We start from the raw sequence: 16,842 nt of genomic DNA, 5'->3' as shown, positions 1-16,842 counted from the left end.
GGAATGGGAATTTGCTTTCCCAACATCCTACTGGTCAAGAAAACACATGTAGGATCAATTCTTCTTTCTTTTGCTTTTCCTCCCCTACATTCAATTCAGAAGCAAGGCCTGTCAACTCTATCTGCAAAACAAAAATGGAGTCCATCTACTTTTCGCCATTTCCACTGCTACCATCCTACACCAGTCCACCACTCTCTCCTGGGTGCCCCTATAATGCATTCTCCACACGGCAACAAGTGTGATTTCTTCAAACTATGAATCAGATTACGTTACCTCCCTGCTTCAAACCATCCAGTGACTTCCTATCACACTTAGAATAAAATCAAACTGTTAACCAAGGCTGCAAGGCATGGCATACTCTGGGAACCATCTTCCTCTGACCTTATTCCCCTGCTCACTATACTCCAGCCACGCTTGCCTTCTTCCTATTCCTTGAACACCTCATGTTTGTACTGGTCTCAGGGCCTCTGCATCAGCTACTCTCTCCATCTGGAATGCTTGCATCTCAGCTTTGTGCATATCTTGCTTCCTCTCATCAATCAGGTCCTAGCTTAAATGTCACATTCTCAGAAAGATTCTGCCTTAGAAAAGGCCTAAAGTAGCCCCTCAGTTATTCCCATCACCATAGTTAATTTTCACTGTTTATGGATTTATTTCTTAACTTTCTGTTTCTTCATCCCTGTATACTTAGTATACAGTATCTAGAACAGTAGAAAACATGTAAGCACTCAAATCTTAATTGAACAAAATCCTAATACATATGACAATATATATTATGCACATACACACTTTGCTAAGGAGGTATAAAATATATAAAAATAAGTTGACTATTGTGGCTCTAAACCAGGAAGTATGAGTTAATTAACAGTTAGGAAAACTTTCTATATAAATATTGGTATTAGTCTTTTAAAGGTTAAAAAAGGGTTGGGGGGACCATGGTAGCAGCACAGCAGAGTGGGAATATAAAGGCCTTAGTTCTGAGATCTAATTTATCTCAACCATTTAGCTGGGTAATCTTGGACAGTCTTCTTAATCTCTCTGATGAATACTTGCCCTTTACAGGTAGATGCCCGAATTCAATTAGATTATGGCTAACACATATTAAGTAATGAATTAATATTAGTATCTCCTCTGCAGAGACCCCGCCATTGAGAAATTTAGTCTTAAAGCATGTTTAAATAGAAACAACAGAAACCTACGTTTTCTTGGTCAAGTTCCTTAGTGCTCTTAAGAAATAGAGAATTTAACAATATACATTAAAGAATGTAACACTGGGACTTCCCTGGTGGCACAGTGGTTAAAACTCTGCACTCCCAAAGCAGGGACCCTGGGTTCGATCCCTGGTCAGGGAACTAGATCCCACATGCATGCCGTAACTAAGGGTCTGCATGCCACAACTAAGGAGCCTGCCTGCTGCAACTAAGACCCAGCGCAACCAAATGAATAAATAAAAAATAAAGAATGTAACATGACAAAGAAAGCTGGACTAAATGGCCTGTAAATTTCCCTTTTAATTCTGACTCTATACTGAATGCTATAATGGACTTAAAAAAAAAAGGGGGGGGCTACCCTGGTGGCGCAGTGGTTGAGAGTCTGCCTGCCGATGCAGGGGACGCGGGTTCGTTCCCGGGTCCAGGAAGATCCCACATGCCGCGGAGCGGCTGGGCCCGTGAGCCATGGCCACTGAGCCTGTGCGTCCGGAGCCTGTGCTCCGCAACGGTAGAGGCCACAACAGTGAGAGGCCCACGTACTGCAATAAATAAATAAATAAATAAATAAATAAAAGGTTTCCATTTCATAGATAAGGAAACTGAAGCTCAGGGTATTTAAATAATTTGCTAAAGGTCAACAGTCAGATTCAGATTCAGGTAGTCTCTAGAGACAATACTTTTAACCACGGATTATGGATTTTTCAAGATTCAAGATGATGAAATTTATCAACTTTTACACAAACATTTCTTGCTGTTTAAAACTCAGTCCAATTTTTTCATCAAAAACAACTTAAGTCATCCTATTCTGTACAGTAGATTTTTACTGATAAAAATCGGTTTTGATTTTTGTCTCTTCAAATAAACTTGCCAGTAAGGACTGGGTTTCCTATTGCTTAGTGCTCAACAAATGTTTGGTAAGTTTACCGCACACATAGCATCAGTTGGTAAAGAACTCAAGAAGTAAAAAGCCTTCTAAAGGCATATATACCTATAGCTGGAAAGACTAAAAGGAATTATGGAATTTTTTTTTAAAAAAAGACAAATGTTATGTATGAATAGTCTACCAGGCAAGGAATTTTTTTTGGCCGTGGCACAGCATATGGGATCTTCATTCCCCAACCAGCGATCGAACCCAAGCCGCCTGCAGTGGAAGCGCCAAGTCTTAACCACTGGACCACCAGGGAAGTCCAGGAATCGAGGATTCTTTAGTAATGTCTTGCTTATGCTCTTATTTCAAAACATTAAATTTCAACAATTTAAACCGCTGGATCTAAAAATCTAGGAGAGATTTCAATATTTGAAGAGGTTTAAAAAAAAAAAGTTTCTGGGCTTCCCTGGTGGCACAGTGGTTGAGAGTCCGCCTGCCGATGCAGGGGACACGGGTTCGTGCCCCGGTCCAGGAAGATCCCACATGCCGCGGAGCAGCTGGGCCCGTGAGCCATGGCCGCTGAGCCTGTGCGTCCGGAGCCTGTGCTCTGCAAGGGGAGAGGCCACAACAGTGAGAGGCCCGCGTACCACAAAAAAAAAAAAAAAAAGTTTCCACTTGGTACAGACATACATACCTATGAGCCTTTCTGGACCCAAGGAGCACTGTAATGTTAACTTATTCACTCACAGTGAAAGACGACAAAAGATGTGTCCCTCCGAAAGTCATTGTAGAAGTTGAACTTAATCCAACAAAAATCTAATTAGTATTTATTTTTGAAAATAACATAACTGGCTCAGTTCCAATTTTCACTTATCTTAAAAGACTATGTACGTTCCAAAATTTGTATTGCCAGAGTTATATAGCTAGGTGATTCTGGGGCCACCTTTGCTATCATCATTAACTAAAAGAATCCTCATACTGAAAAGTGGGTCTTCCTGTCCTCCTGAGCCTTGTGGTCTGAATGCCACTGCTGAGGCTGGTCTGTTCACTATGCTCTTTCCAGAGGAAGCCTTAAAAGAGAAGAGACCCTGTCTGTGTACTTCTCTTAGCACTGAAGAGGATATTTTCCTTTTTAGAAAACAACAACAGATAAAATCTAAGGTGACTGATAATTCTCCTGCTACAAATACCTAGAAATGCTAGACAGGTTTATAACAATTTATTTTACATTATAGCTGAGTTTACAAGAAAGAAAGGCAAATCCCTACATGGTGGAAACAAAGATGGAACTAAAAACCAGAACGGTCAATGTGTGATATGATACTGCAGATGAATTTAGTTATTATTTTCATAACCCAGAGTTTCAGTATTATAACCCAGGACAGAAGATGAGGCATAGGACCCAACTGAGGCAGAAAGAAGTGACTCCCAACATAAAGGCTGAGACTCTTGAACAGCAACCTTCATAAAACAGTGGAAAATTAATAATTTGTGAGTTCAAAGTACTGGGCAAATGCCTTACATGGGTTTAAGGTCCTCTGTTATACCACCAGTGTAGTTCAGGAACTCCCAAATTGAAAAATTAACATAAAAACTAGACTTAGGCCAGTGTTATCCCAGAGTGCCCAGCAGATACAAAACAAATCTCTGTGTGGAAGGACATCCACATAAAAAGGTCACAAGGGCGCTTCATAGGAAAAAAAAAAAGCACTACTCAAGATGAGCTTACAATTAAACACTACATGAAACCCAAGAAATACCTCACTAGGGCTAGAATCAGCACACAAAATAGTAGAAAGAGACTCCTAAAAATGCGAAATAAAAAAATGACAATGTGGGGACTTCCCTGGTGGTTAAGAATCCACCTGCCAATGCAAGGGAAATGGGTTCTACCCCTGGTCCGGGAAGATCCCACATGCTGCAGAGCAGCTAAGCCTGTGCACCACAACTACTGAGCCTGCACTCTAGAGCTAGCATGCTGCAACTACTGAAGCCCACATGCCTAGAGCCTGTGCTCTGCAACAAGAGAAGCCACTGGCATGAGAAGCCCGCACACCACAACAAAGAGTAACCCCCGCTCACTGCAACTAGAGAAAGCCCTCATGCAGCAACAAAGACCCAACACCCCCCCAAAAAAAGAATTTTAAAAAAATGACAATGTGAAAGAATATGAAATATGTATACTTAAAATGAGTAAAGACATACAAGAAGGAATCAAAACACTAAGGAAAAAATACATTATGAAAAAAAGAAAAATTTCTGAAAATGAATAAAATAGAACTTATAGGGCTTCCCTGGTGGCGCAGTGGTTGAGAGTCCGCCTGCCGATGCAGGGGACACGGGTTCGTGCCCTGGTCCGGGAAGATCCCACATGCCACCAAGCGGCTGCGCCTGTGAGCCATGGCTGCTGAGCCTGCACGTCCGGAGCCTGTTGCTCCGCAATGAGAGAGGCCACAACAGTGAGAGGCCCGTGTACCGCAAAAAAAAAAAAAAAAAAATAGAACTTATAGAATTGAATAATACCTTGAAATGAAAAGGACAACTCAATAGGCAGTATAAGCAGCAGCTAAAGAATCTGTGCACTGGAAGGTATTTATGAGGAAGTTACCCAGTGTATTACCAGTATATTCAAGAGGGGTTAAGCAATATGGAAGGAAGAGAATGAGAAGGTTTATTTATGTCTAATGAGAAATGAAGGAGAGGATAATAGTAAGAAATGGGGCAAGGATAATACTTGAAGAGATAATATATGAGAATTTTCCAAAATTAATGAAAGGTATCGACCCTCAAATCAATAGGCATAATTTCTGAATAGAACTAAAACTAAACCTACATCTAGACACACTCTAAAAAAAATGCAGAATACTGGAGACAAGGGAAAAAATCTTAAAAGAACCAGAGAAAAAAGGCAGATTACCTCCAAAGGAATAATTAGAATGATTTCTCAACAGCAACCATGGAGGTCAGGAAAAAATGGAATATTTTCAAAGTACTCAAAGATTAAAAAAACCCTTTCAATCTAGAACCTATGCTCAGCTAAACTATCAAGACTGAGAGCAAAGACTTTTCAAAGACTGGAAGAGAATTTACTACTAACAATCCTTCACTGAAAAAAATTATTAAAGGATGTACTTCAAAAAAATAAAATTAAAGAGAGAGAGTAACTGAAGCTAAAGAAGGAAGGAGTGGGATTCATAAGAAATTGGTAAACATATGCGGGCTTATCCAAATAAGCACTGACTATGAAACCATAACATTAATTATTACTAATTTGAGATCATATAAAAACAAGGTAAAATGAAAATACCAGACAATAGAAACACAGCAGATAGGAGAAATTAATTAACATTCAAGAAGAAGATAAAGCAAGTCATATTAGAGACATGGTTCTTAAACTTTGATGTGCATCATAGTCACCTGGAAGGCCTGTTAAAACACAGCCTGTTGAGCCTTGTCCCTAACATTTCTGAACTAACAGGTCTGGAGTAGAAAGTGAGAATTTTCATTTCTAACAAGTTCCAAAGTGATGCTGATAATGTTGCTCCAGGACCCCTTTGGGAATCAATACATTTGATTTTTTTTAGGTCGAATATGCATGTTAAAAAATTAAAGGTAAACACCCAAATAAGTAAAGTATAATATATCATTTACAACCCAAAGAAGGGAAAAAGGAGGAATAAAGAAAAATCAATCAATCCCATAGAAGTCAGGAAAGTAGGGAAAAAAAGAAATAAATATAACTAAGTAATCAATCTCAATGAAATGAACGGACTAAATTCACTAGTTAAAAGACAAAAGATGGGGGCTTCCCTGGTGGCTCAGTGGTTGAGAGTCCACCTGCCGATGCAGGGGACGTGGGTTCGTGTCCTGGTCCGGGAAGATCCCGCATGCCACGGAGCGGCTGGGCCCGTGAGCCATGGCCGCTGAGCCTGTGCGTCCGGAGCCTGTGCTCTGCAACGGGAGAGGCCACAACAGTGAGAGGCCCATGTACCGCCAAAAAAAAAAAAAAGACAAAAGATGGACAGACTGAATAAAAAACAAAATTTTGCTACATGCTGAATATACTGTAAAGTTGTAGCAATTACAACAGTCTTGGTAATGGCACAGAGATAGACAAAGTGACCAATGAAACAGAATATAAAACCCAGAACCGACCCATGCACACATGGAATTCTGACACGACAGAAGTGACACTGCAGATCATTAGAAAAGGATTAGATTTCTCAATAAACAGAGCCAGGACAACTGGTATCCATAAGGGAAAAAATGAAATTGGATTCCTACCTCATACTGTACATAAAATTCAATTTAGAATTAAATACTTAAATGTATTTGAATGTGAAAATCAAAACTTTAAAACTTTTAGAAGAAAATATAGGAATAGGGAAGGATTTCTTAAGACACAAAAGAGCTATCCATAAAAGACTAGTAAATATAACTATCTTACAATCAAATCTGTTTATTAAAAGACACTGTAAGAAAGTGAAAAGATAAAACAAAAAACTTGAGAAGATACTTATAACACATATAACTGAAAAAGAATTAAAATTCAGAAGAGCTAAAAGAACACATGCAAATCAGTAAGACTACCAATAATACATTAAAAATGGGTACAGGGACTTCCCTGGTGGCACAGTGGTTAAGAATCTGCCTGCCAATGCAGGGAACACGGATTTGATCCCTGGTCCGGCTTCCACATGCTGTGTGTGGAGCAACTAACCCCGTGCACCACAACTACTGAGCCTGCACTCTAGAGCCCGCAAGCCACAACTACTGAGCTTGTGCACCACAACTACTGAAGCCCGCACACCCTAGAGCCTGCGTGCCGCAAGTACTGAAGCCCGTGTGCCTAGAGTCCATGCTCTGAAATAAGAAAAACGACCACAATGAGAAGCCCGCGCACCGCAACGAAGAGTAGCCCCCGCTCTCCACAACTAGAGAAAGCCCGCGGGCAGCAACATAGCCAAAAATTAAATTAAAAAAAAAATGGGTACACAATACAAACATTTCAAAGAAGAAACATGATCAAACATAAAGAGATGTTCAGCATCATTAGAAATTGGGACTGCAAATGAAGACCACAATGATTTACCATTTAAAACCCATTAGACTGGGGGAGCTTCAAGATGGTGGAAGAGTAAGACGTGGAGATCACCTTCCTCCCCACAAATACATAAGAAATACATCTACATGTGGAACAATTCCTACAGAACACCTACTGAACACTGGCAGAAGACCTCAGACCTCCCAAAAGGCAAGAAACTCGCCACGTACCTGGGTAGGGCAAAAGAAAAAAGAAAAAACAGACAAAAGAATAGGGACGGGACCTGCACCAGTGGGAGGGAGCTGTGAAGGAGGAAAGGTTTCCACATACTAGGAAGCCCCTTTGCAGGTGGGGACTGCGGGTGGCAGAGGGGGGAGGCTTCGGAGCCACGGAGGAGAGCGCAGCAACAGGGGTGTGCAGGGCAAAGTGGAGAGATTTCCTCACAGAGGAACGGGGCCAACCAGCACTCACCAGCCGAAGAGGCTTGTCTGCTCACCCGCCGGGGCGAGCGGGGGCTGGGAGCTGAGGCTCAGGCTTTGGAGGTCGGATTCCAGGGAGAGGACTGGGGTTGGCTGTGTGAACACAGCCTGAAGGGGGCTAGTGTGCCACAGCTAGCCGGGAGGGAGTCCGGGGAAAAGTCTGGAGCTGCCGAAAAGGCAAGAGACATTTTCTTGCCTCTTTGTTTCCTGGTGCACGAGGAGAGGGGATTAAGAGCCCCGCTTAAAGGAGCTCCAGAGACAGGCGCGAGCCACGGCTATCAGCGCAGACCCCAGAGATGGGCATGAGACACTAAGGCTGCTGCTGCAGCCACCAACAAGCCTGTGTGCGAGCACAGGTCACTATCCACACCTCCCCTCCCGGGAGCCTGTGCAGCCCGCCACTGCCAAGGTCCTGAGATCAGGGACAACTTCCCTGGGAGAAGACACAGCGCCTCAGATTGTTGTAACGTCATGCTGGCCTCTGCCGCCACCGGCTCGCCCCGCATTCCATACCCCTCCCTCCCCCGAGCCTGAGTGAACCAGAGACCCCGAATCAGCTGCTCCTTTAACCCCGTCCTGTCTGAGCAAAAAACAGACGCCCTCAGGCAACCTACACACAGAGGCGGGTACAAATCTAAAGCTGAATCCCAGGAGCTGTGCGAACAAAGAAGAGAAACGGAAATTTCTCCCAGCAGCTTCAGGAGCAGCGGATTAAATCTCCACAATCAACTTGATGTACCCTGCATCTGTGGAATACCGGAATAAACAACGAATCATCCCAAATTGAGGGGGTGGACTTTGGGAGCACCAATATATATATTTTTTCCCTTTTTCTCTTTTTGTGAGTGTGTATGTGTCTGCTTCTGTGTGTGGTCTTGTCTGTATAGCTCTGCTTTTACCATTTGTCCTAGGGTTCTGTCTGTCCGTTTTTTTTTTTTTTTAGTATAGTTTTTAGCACTTGTTATCATTGGTGGATTTGTTTGGTTTGGTTGCTCTCTTCTTTCTTTCTTTTTTTTTCTCCCTTTTATTCTGACCCGTGTGGATGACAGGCTCCTGGTGCTTCAGCCAGGCATCAGGGCTGTGCCTCTGAGGTGGGAGAGCCAAGTTCAGGACACTGATCCACAAGAGATCTCCCAGCTCCACGTAATATCAAATGGCGAAAATCTCCAAGAGATCTCCATCTCAACACCAGCACCCAGCTTCACTCAATGACCAGCAAGCTACAGTGCTGGACACCCTATGACAAACAACTAGCAAGACAGGAACACAACCCCATCCATTAGCAGAGAGGCTGCCTAAAATCATCATAAGGCCACAGACACCCCAAAACACACCACCAGACGTGGACCTGCCCACAAGAAAGACAAGATCCAGCCTCATCCACCAGAACACAGGCACTAGTCCCCTCCACCAGGAAACCTACACAACCCACTGAAACAACCTTAGCCACTGGGGACAGACACCAAAAACAACGGGAACTACGAACCTGCAGCCTGCAAAAAGAAGACCCCAAACATTGTAACTTAAGCAAAATGAGAAGACAGAGAAACACATAGCAGATGAAGGAGCAAGGCAAAAACCCACCAGACCTAACAAATGAATAGGAAATGGGCAGTCTATCTGAAAAAGAATTCAGAGTAATGATAGTAAAGATGATCCAAAATCTTGGTAACAGAATGGAGAAAATACAAGAAACGTTTAAGAAGGACCTAGAAAAACTAAACAGCAAACAAACAATGATGAACAACACAATAAATGAAATTTAAAATTCTCTAGAAGGAATCAATAGCAGAATAACTGAGGCAGAAGAACAGATAAGTGACCTGGAAGATAAAATAGTGGAAATAACTACTGCAGAGCAGAATAAAGAAAAAAGAATGAAAAGAATTGAGGACAGTTTCAGAGACCTCTAGGAAAACATTATGTGCACCAACATTCGAATTATAGGGGTCCCAGAAGAAGAAGAGAGAAAGAAAGGGACTGAGAAAATATTTGAAAGGATTATAGTTGAAAACTTTCCTAATATGGGAAAGCAAATAGTCAAGTCCAGGAAGCACAGAGTCCCGTACAGGATAAATCCAAGGAGAAACACACCAAGACACATATTAATCAAACTATCAAAAATTAAATACAAAGAAAATATATTAAAAGCAGCAAGGGAAAAACAACAAGTAACACACAAGGGAATCCCCATAAGGTTAACAGCTGATCTTTCAGCAGAAACTCTGTAAGCCAGAAGGGAGTGGCGGGACATATTTAAAGTGATAAAGGAGAAAAACCTACAACCAAGATTACTCTACCCAGCAAGGATCTCATTCAGATTTGATGGAGAAATTAAAACGTTTACAGACAAGTAAAAGCTAAGAGAAGCCAGCACAACCAAACCAGCTTTACAACAAATGCTAAAGGAACTTCTCTAGGCAGGAAACACAAGAGAAGGAAAAGACCTACAATAACAAACCCAAAACAAGTAAGAAAATGGTAATAGGAACATACATATTGATAATTACCTTAAATGTAAATGGATTAAAGGCTCCAACCAAAAGACATAGACTGGCTGAATGGATACAAAAACAAGACCCGTATATATGCTGTCTACAAGAGACCCACCTCGGACCTAGGGACATATACAGACTGAAAGTGAGGGGATGGAAAAAGATATTCCATGCAAACGGAAATCAAAAGAAAGTTGGAGTAGCAATTCTCATATCAGACAAAATAGACTTTAAAACAAAGACTATTACAAGAGACAAAGAAGGACACTACATAATGATCAAGGGATCGATCCAAGAAGAAGATATAACAATTGTAAATATTTATGCACCCAACATAGGACCACCTGAATACATAAGGCAAATACTAACAGCCATAAAAGGGCAAATTGACAATAAGACAATCATAGTAGGGGACGTTAACACCCCACTTTCACCAATGGACAGATCATCCAAAATGAAAATAAATAAGGAAACACAGCTTTAAATGATACATTAAACAAGATGGACTTAATTGATATTAATAGGACATTCCATCCAAAAACAACAGAATACACATTCTTCTCAAGTGCTCATAGAACATTCTCCAGGATAGATCATATCTTGGGTCACAAATCAAGCCTTGGTAAATTTAAGAAAATTGAAATTGTATCAAGTATCTTCCGACCACAATGCTATGAGACTAGATATAAGTTACAGGAAAAAATCTGTAAAAAATACAAACACATGGAGGCTAAACAATACACTACTTAATAACCAAGAGATCACTCAGGAAATCAAAGAGAAAATCAAAAAATACCTAGAAACAAATGACAATGAACACACGACGACCCAAAACCTATGGGATGCAGCAAAAGCAGTTCTAAGAGGGAAGTTTATAGCCGTACAATCCTACCTTAAGAAACAAGAAACATCTCAAATAAACAACCTAACCTTACACCTAAAAGCAATCAGAGAAAGAAGAACAAAAAACCCCCAAAGTTAGCAGAAGGAAAGCAATCATAAAGATCAGATCAGAAATAAATGAAAAAGAAATGAAGGAAACAATAGCAGAGATCAATAAACCTAAAACCTGGTTCTTTGAGAAGATAAACAAAATTGATAAACCATTAGCCAGACTCATCAAGAAAAAAAGGAAGAAGACTCAAATCAACAGAATTAGAAATGAAAAAGGAGAAGTAACAACTGACACTGCAGAAATACAAAGGATGATGAGAAATTACTACAAGCAACTCTATGCCAATAAAATGGACAACCTGGAGGAAATGGACAAATTTTTAGAAATGCACAACCTTCCGAGACTGAATCAGGAAGAAATAGAAAGTATAAACAGACCAATCACAAGCACTGAATTGAAACTGTGATTAAACATCCTCCAACAAACAAAAGCCCAGGACCAGATGGCTTCACAGACAAATTCTATCAAACATTTAGAGAAGAGCTAACACCTATCCTTCTCAAACTCTTCCAAAATATAGCGGAGGGAGTAACATTCCCAAACTCATTCTATAAGGCCACCATCACCCTGATAGCAAAACCAGACAAAGATGTCACAAAGAAAGAAAACTACAGGCCAATATCACTGATGAACATAGATGCAAAAATCCTCAATAAAATACTAGCAAACAGAATCCAGCAGCACATTAAAAGGATCATACACCATGATCAAGTGGGGTTTATCCCAGGAATGCAAGGGTTCTTCAATATACACAAATGAATCAATGTGATACACCATATTAACAAACTGCAGGAGAAAAACCATATGATCATCCCAATAGATGCAGAGAAAGCTTTCGACAAAATTCAACACCCATTTATGACAAAAACCCTCCAGAAAATAGGCATAGAGGGAACTTTCCTCAACATAATAAAGGCCATATATGACAAACCCACAGCCAACATCGTGCTCAATGGTGAAAAACTGAAACCATTTCTACTAAGATCAGGAACAAGACAAGGTTGCCCACTCTCACCACTATTATTCAACATAGTTTTGGAAGTTTTAGCCACAGCAATCAGAGAAGAAAAAGAAATAAAAGGAATCCAAATCGGAAAAGAAGTAAAGCTGTCACTGTTTGCAGATGACATGGTACTATACATAGAGAATCCTAAAGATGCTACCAGAAAACTACTAGAGCTAATCAATGAATCTGGTGAAGCAGCATGATACAAAATTAATGCACAGAAATCTCTTGCATTCCTATACACTAATGATGAAAAATCTGAAAGTGAAATTAAGAAAACACTCCCATTTACCAATGCACAAAAAGAATAAAATATCTAGGAATAAACCTACCTAAGGAGACAAAAGGGCTATATGCAGAAAATTATAAGACACTGATGAAAGAAATTAAAGATAATAAAAATAGATGGAGAGGGCTTCCCTGGTGGCGCAGTGGTTAAGAGTCCGCCTGCCGATGCAGGGGACACGGGTTCGTGTCCCGGTCCGGGAAGATCCCACATGTCGCGGAGCGGTTGGGCCCGTGAGCCATGGCTGCTGAGCCTGCGCGTCCGGAGCCTGTGCTCCGCAACGGGAGAGGCCACAACAGTGAGAGGCCTGCGTACCGCAAAAAAAAAAAAAAAAAAAAAAAAGATGGAGAGATATACTATGTTCTTGAATTGGAAGAATCAACACTGTGAAAATGACTATACTACCCAAAGTAATCTACAGATTCAATGCAATTCCCAGCAAACTACCACTGGCATTTTTCACAGAAGTAGAACAAAAAATTTCACAATTTGTATGGAAACACTAAAGACCCCGAATAGCCAAAGTAATCTTGAGAAAGAAAAACAGAGCTGGAGGAATCAGGCTCCCTGACTTCAGACTACACTACAAAGCTACAGTAATCAAGACAGTATGCTACTGGCACAGAAACAAATACAGATCAATGGAATACGATAGAAAGCTCAGAGATAAACGCACGCACATATGGTCTCCTTATCGTTGATAAAGGAGGCAAGAATACACAGCAGAGTATAGTCAGCCTCTTCAATAAGTGGTGCTGGGAAAACTGGACAGCTTCATGTAAAAGAATGAAACCAGAACCCTCCCTAACACCATACACAAAAATAAACTCAAAATGGATTAGAGACCTAAATGTAAGGCTAGATACTATCAAACTCTTAAAGGAAAACACAGGCAGAACACTCTATGACATAAATCACAGCAAGATCCTTCTTGACCCACCTCCTAGAGAAATAAAAATAAAAACAAAAATAAACAAATGGGACGTAATGAAAGTTAAAAGGTTTTGCACAGCAAAAGAAACCATAAACAAGAAGAAAAGACAGCCCTGAGAATAGGAGAAAATATCTGCAAATGAAGCAACAGACAAAGGATTAGTCTCCAAAATTTACAAGCAGCTCATGCAGCTCAATATCAAAAAAACAAACAACCCAATCCAAAAGTGGGCAGAAGACCTAAATAGACATTTCTCCAGAGAAGATATACAGATTGCCAACAAACACATGAAAAAATGGTCAACATCATAAATCATTAGAGAAAAGCGAATCAAAACTACCATGAGATATCATCTCACACCGGTCAGAATGGCCATCCTCAAAAAATCTACAAACAATAAATGCTGGAGAGAGTGTGGAGAAAAAGGAACCCTCTTGCACTGTTGGTGGGAATGTAAATTGATACAGCCACTACAGAGAACAGTATGGAGGTTCCTTAAAAAACTAAAAATGGAACTACCATACGACCCAGCAATCCCACTACTGGGCATATACCCTGAGAAAACCATAATTCAAAAAGAGCCATGTACCAAAATGTTCATTGCAGCTCTATTTACAATAGCCAGGACATGGAAGCAACCTAAGTGTCCATCAACAGATGAATGGATAAAGCAGATGTGGCACATATATACAATGGAATATTACTCAGCCATAAAAAGAAACGAAATTGAGTTATTTGTAGTGAGGTGGATGGACCCAGAGTCTGTCATACAGAGTGAAGTCAGAAAGAGAAAAACAAATACCGTATGCTAACACATATATATGGAATCTAAAAAAAAAAGAAAAGAAAAAAATGGTCATGAAGAACCTAGGGGCAAGACGGGAGTAAAGACACAGACCTACTAGAGAATGGACTTGAGGATACGGGGAAGGGGAAGGGTAAGCTGGGACAAAGTGAGAGAGTGGCATGGACATATATACACTACCAAACGTAAAACTGATAGCTAGTGGGAAGCAGCCGCATAGCACAGGGAGATCAGCTCGGTGCTTTGTGACCACCTAGAGGGGTGGGATAGGGGGGTGCAAGGGAGGGAGACGCAAGAGGGAAGAGATATGGGGACATATGTATATGTATACCTGGTTCACTTTGTTATAAAGCAGAAACTAACACACCATTGTAAAGCAATTATACTCCAATAGATTTTTGTTTGTTTGTTTTTGCGGTACGCGGGCCTCTCACTGTTGTGGCCTCTCCCGTTGCGGAGCACAGGCTCCGGATGCGCAGGCTCAGCGGCCATGGCTCATGGGCCCAGCCGCTCCACAGCACGTGGGATCTTCCCGGACCGGGGCACGAACCCGTGTCCCCTGCATCGGCAGGCGGACTCTCAACCACTGCGCCACCAGGGAAGCCCTCCAATAAAGATGTTTAAAAAAATAAAATAAAAATAAAACCCACTAGATTTGCAAAAATTAAGAATCGACAAAATCAATGTCAAAGAATGCATCAACGAGAACCCTTATATTCCACTAGTGGTATAAATTAGTAAAATCACTTCAGAAAACAATATAACATTATTTTGTAAAATTGAGCATACCCTGCAACCCAGCAATTTTACTCCCACATGTACTCTAGAGAATCTCTTACACCTTTGCTCTGGAAGACATGACAAGAATGTTCCTAGAAACAAGGGTTCTGTCAGTAAAGAGCTGGAAACAACCCAAATATCCATCTACCCAAAAATGGATATATTATGGTATATTTCCACAAAAGAATTCTGTACATCAGTGAAAATGCATATACCACAGCTATAAGCAAAAAGCTAAATAAAGTAAAACAAGCAAAAAAGCAAATTCTAGAAGCATTCACAGAGTATGATATCATTTTTTTTAAAAAGCTCAAAACATGATGCATATGATAAAATTATTTTTAAAAAGCAGAGAGCAGGGCTTCCCTAGTGGCACAGTGGTTGAGAGTCTGCCTGCCGATGCAGGGAACACGGGTTCATGCCCCGGTCCAGGAAGATCCCACATGCTGTGGAGCAGCTGGGACCGGAAGCCATGGCCGCTGAGCCTGCGCGTCCGGAGCCTGTGCTCCGCAACGGGAGAGGCCACAACAGTGAGAGGTCCGCGTACCGCAAAAAAAAAAAACCAACAAAAAAACACAGAGAGCAAAAATCTGTGTCAGTGGTTACAAAGAGTGAGGATGACAAATGGTTGAGATAAGGAGGAGCATCTATGTGGATGGCAGTTAGTGATAATGGTAGAGTTCTTGGATTGTGTATGGCGGTGGTGGGATCATGAGTGCACCTTAACATTAATATGCTTTATAACTTTACTTCATAATTCAAGTAAGCATGTGTGTATGTGTACACACATATACACATATATTTTTCCATTCTGTGGTAGGTATGAAATACATTAAAAAAGTTAAAAAGGGTGAAAGTAAGACTAAATTATGCTAGTTGATACTGATTGCAATGGGAACCAAATCCCCAGTCCAATACTTACTGGTCAAGGGTCTTATAATAAATGTCCAGATCCTTGTTCACAAGCTCTGTTGTTCTCATAACAATCATCATTTCCCTATACTTTTCCTCAGCATCCCGAAACTGAGGGTCTCGAAGTTCTTTCTTAAAACGAATAATTTCTTCCTCATAACCTTCCTGTCGCCCTATTGCCGAACCGAGATTTCTTTTTATATTTTCTATTTTTTCTTCCAACTTCTGATGTTCACTAGGAGGGAAAACGACAAATGAGGACCATTTTTAGATTTTAGCAGCCTAAAGTGGAAAAGACAGATTTCTTCAGATAGATAAATATCATTTATCATTCTCCTTAGCGATCAGCATATGAAAAGTCTCTCCTTGCTTTTTCTTTAAGGTTTCAGTACTAAGGAAAACTTTCTTCTTTCCAAATCTCTGAAGCATCCAGGTTTTTAAACAGCTGATTTCTGTGTGCTCAATAAAGTACTCTCATAACATGTGAACACTGAAAAAGTTCCTGACGTTTACACACTAACCTAAGAAAAGTACTCTTGGTGATTAATATTACAAATTCACAAACTTCTCATTGTGAACTAAGAATGCTCAGTTACCAACTCTGAGAAGTTACTGAGCAACAGGTATCATCAGTTCGTTCACAGTATGTCAGACAAAAGAAAATTTTATCTCAAACAATTTATGCAGTAATATTACTAAAAGTTTGTATTTCTCTATTAAAACAAAATTTCTCTTGCATAAGTATAAAAAAGCATCAATAAAGAGAGGGGATATATGTATACGTATAGCTGATTCACTTTGCTGTACAGTAGAAACTAACAACATTGTAAAGCAACTATACTCCAATAAAAATTAAAAAAAAAAAGAAAAGAAAAACATGGAGAGGAGTTCCAAAAAACAAAGCATCAATACTGACAAAAAAGTAAAATACTTGGGCTTCCCTGGTGGCGCAGTGGTTGAGAGTCCGCCTGCCGATGCAGGGGACATGGGCTCGTGCCCCGGTCTGGGAGGATCCCACATGCCGCGGAGTGGCTGGGCCCGTGAGCCATGGCCACTAAGCCTGCGCG

The 16,842-nt window shown here is 40.8% G+C and overlaps 1 protein-coding gene and 1 long non-coding RNA gene across 2 annotated transcripts in view; both read right to left on the bottom strand.

The window, feature by feature from the left end:
• Positions 1-16,842, bottom strand: part of RAD50 (RAD50 double strand break repair protein) — a 109,380-nt gene that overhangs the window by 27,117 nt on the left and 65,421 nt on the right. The window contains exon 21 of the mRNA XM_022588759.3: positions 15,786-16,010. Coding sequence (XP_022444467.2) covers positions 15,786-16,010 — 225 coding nt within the window. The remainder of the gene's footprint in view (positions 1-15,785; positions 16,011-16,842) is intronic.
• Positions 1,535-14,555, bottom strand: LOC149749643 (uncharacterized). The gene is made up of 2 exons (XR_016392769.1): positions 2,774-14,555; positions 1,535-2,686 (listed from the first exon to the last, which is right to left on the bottom strand). It is a non-coding gene; the product is annotated as an uncharacterized LOC149749643 (long non-coding RNA).

This window comes from Delphinapterus leucas, chromosome 3 (assembly GCF_059928025.1).
Source record: "Delphinapterus leucas isolate spDelLeu-1000000601 "Yukka" chromosome 3, BTC_Dleu_Yukka2, whole genome shotgun sequence".
NCBI classification, from domain to species: domain Eukaryota; kingdom Metazoa; phylum Chordata; class Mammalia; order Artiodactyla; family Monodontidae; genus Delphinapterus; species Delphinapterus leucas.
The sequence above is the reverse complement of the archived record's forward strand: the minus strand, read 5'-3'. Positions and strand labels throughout refer to the sequence as shown.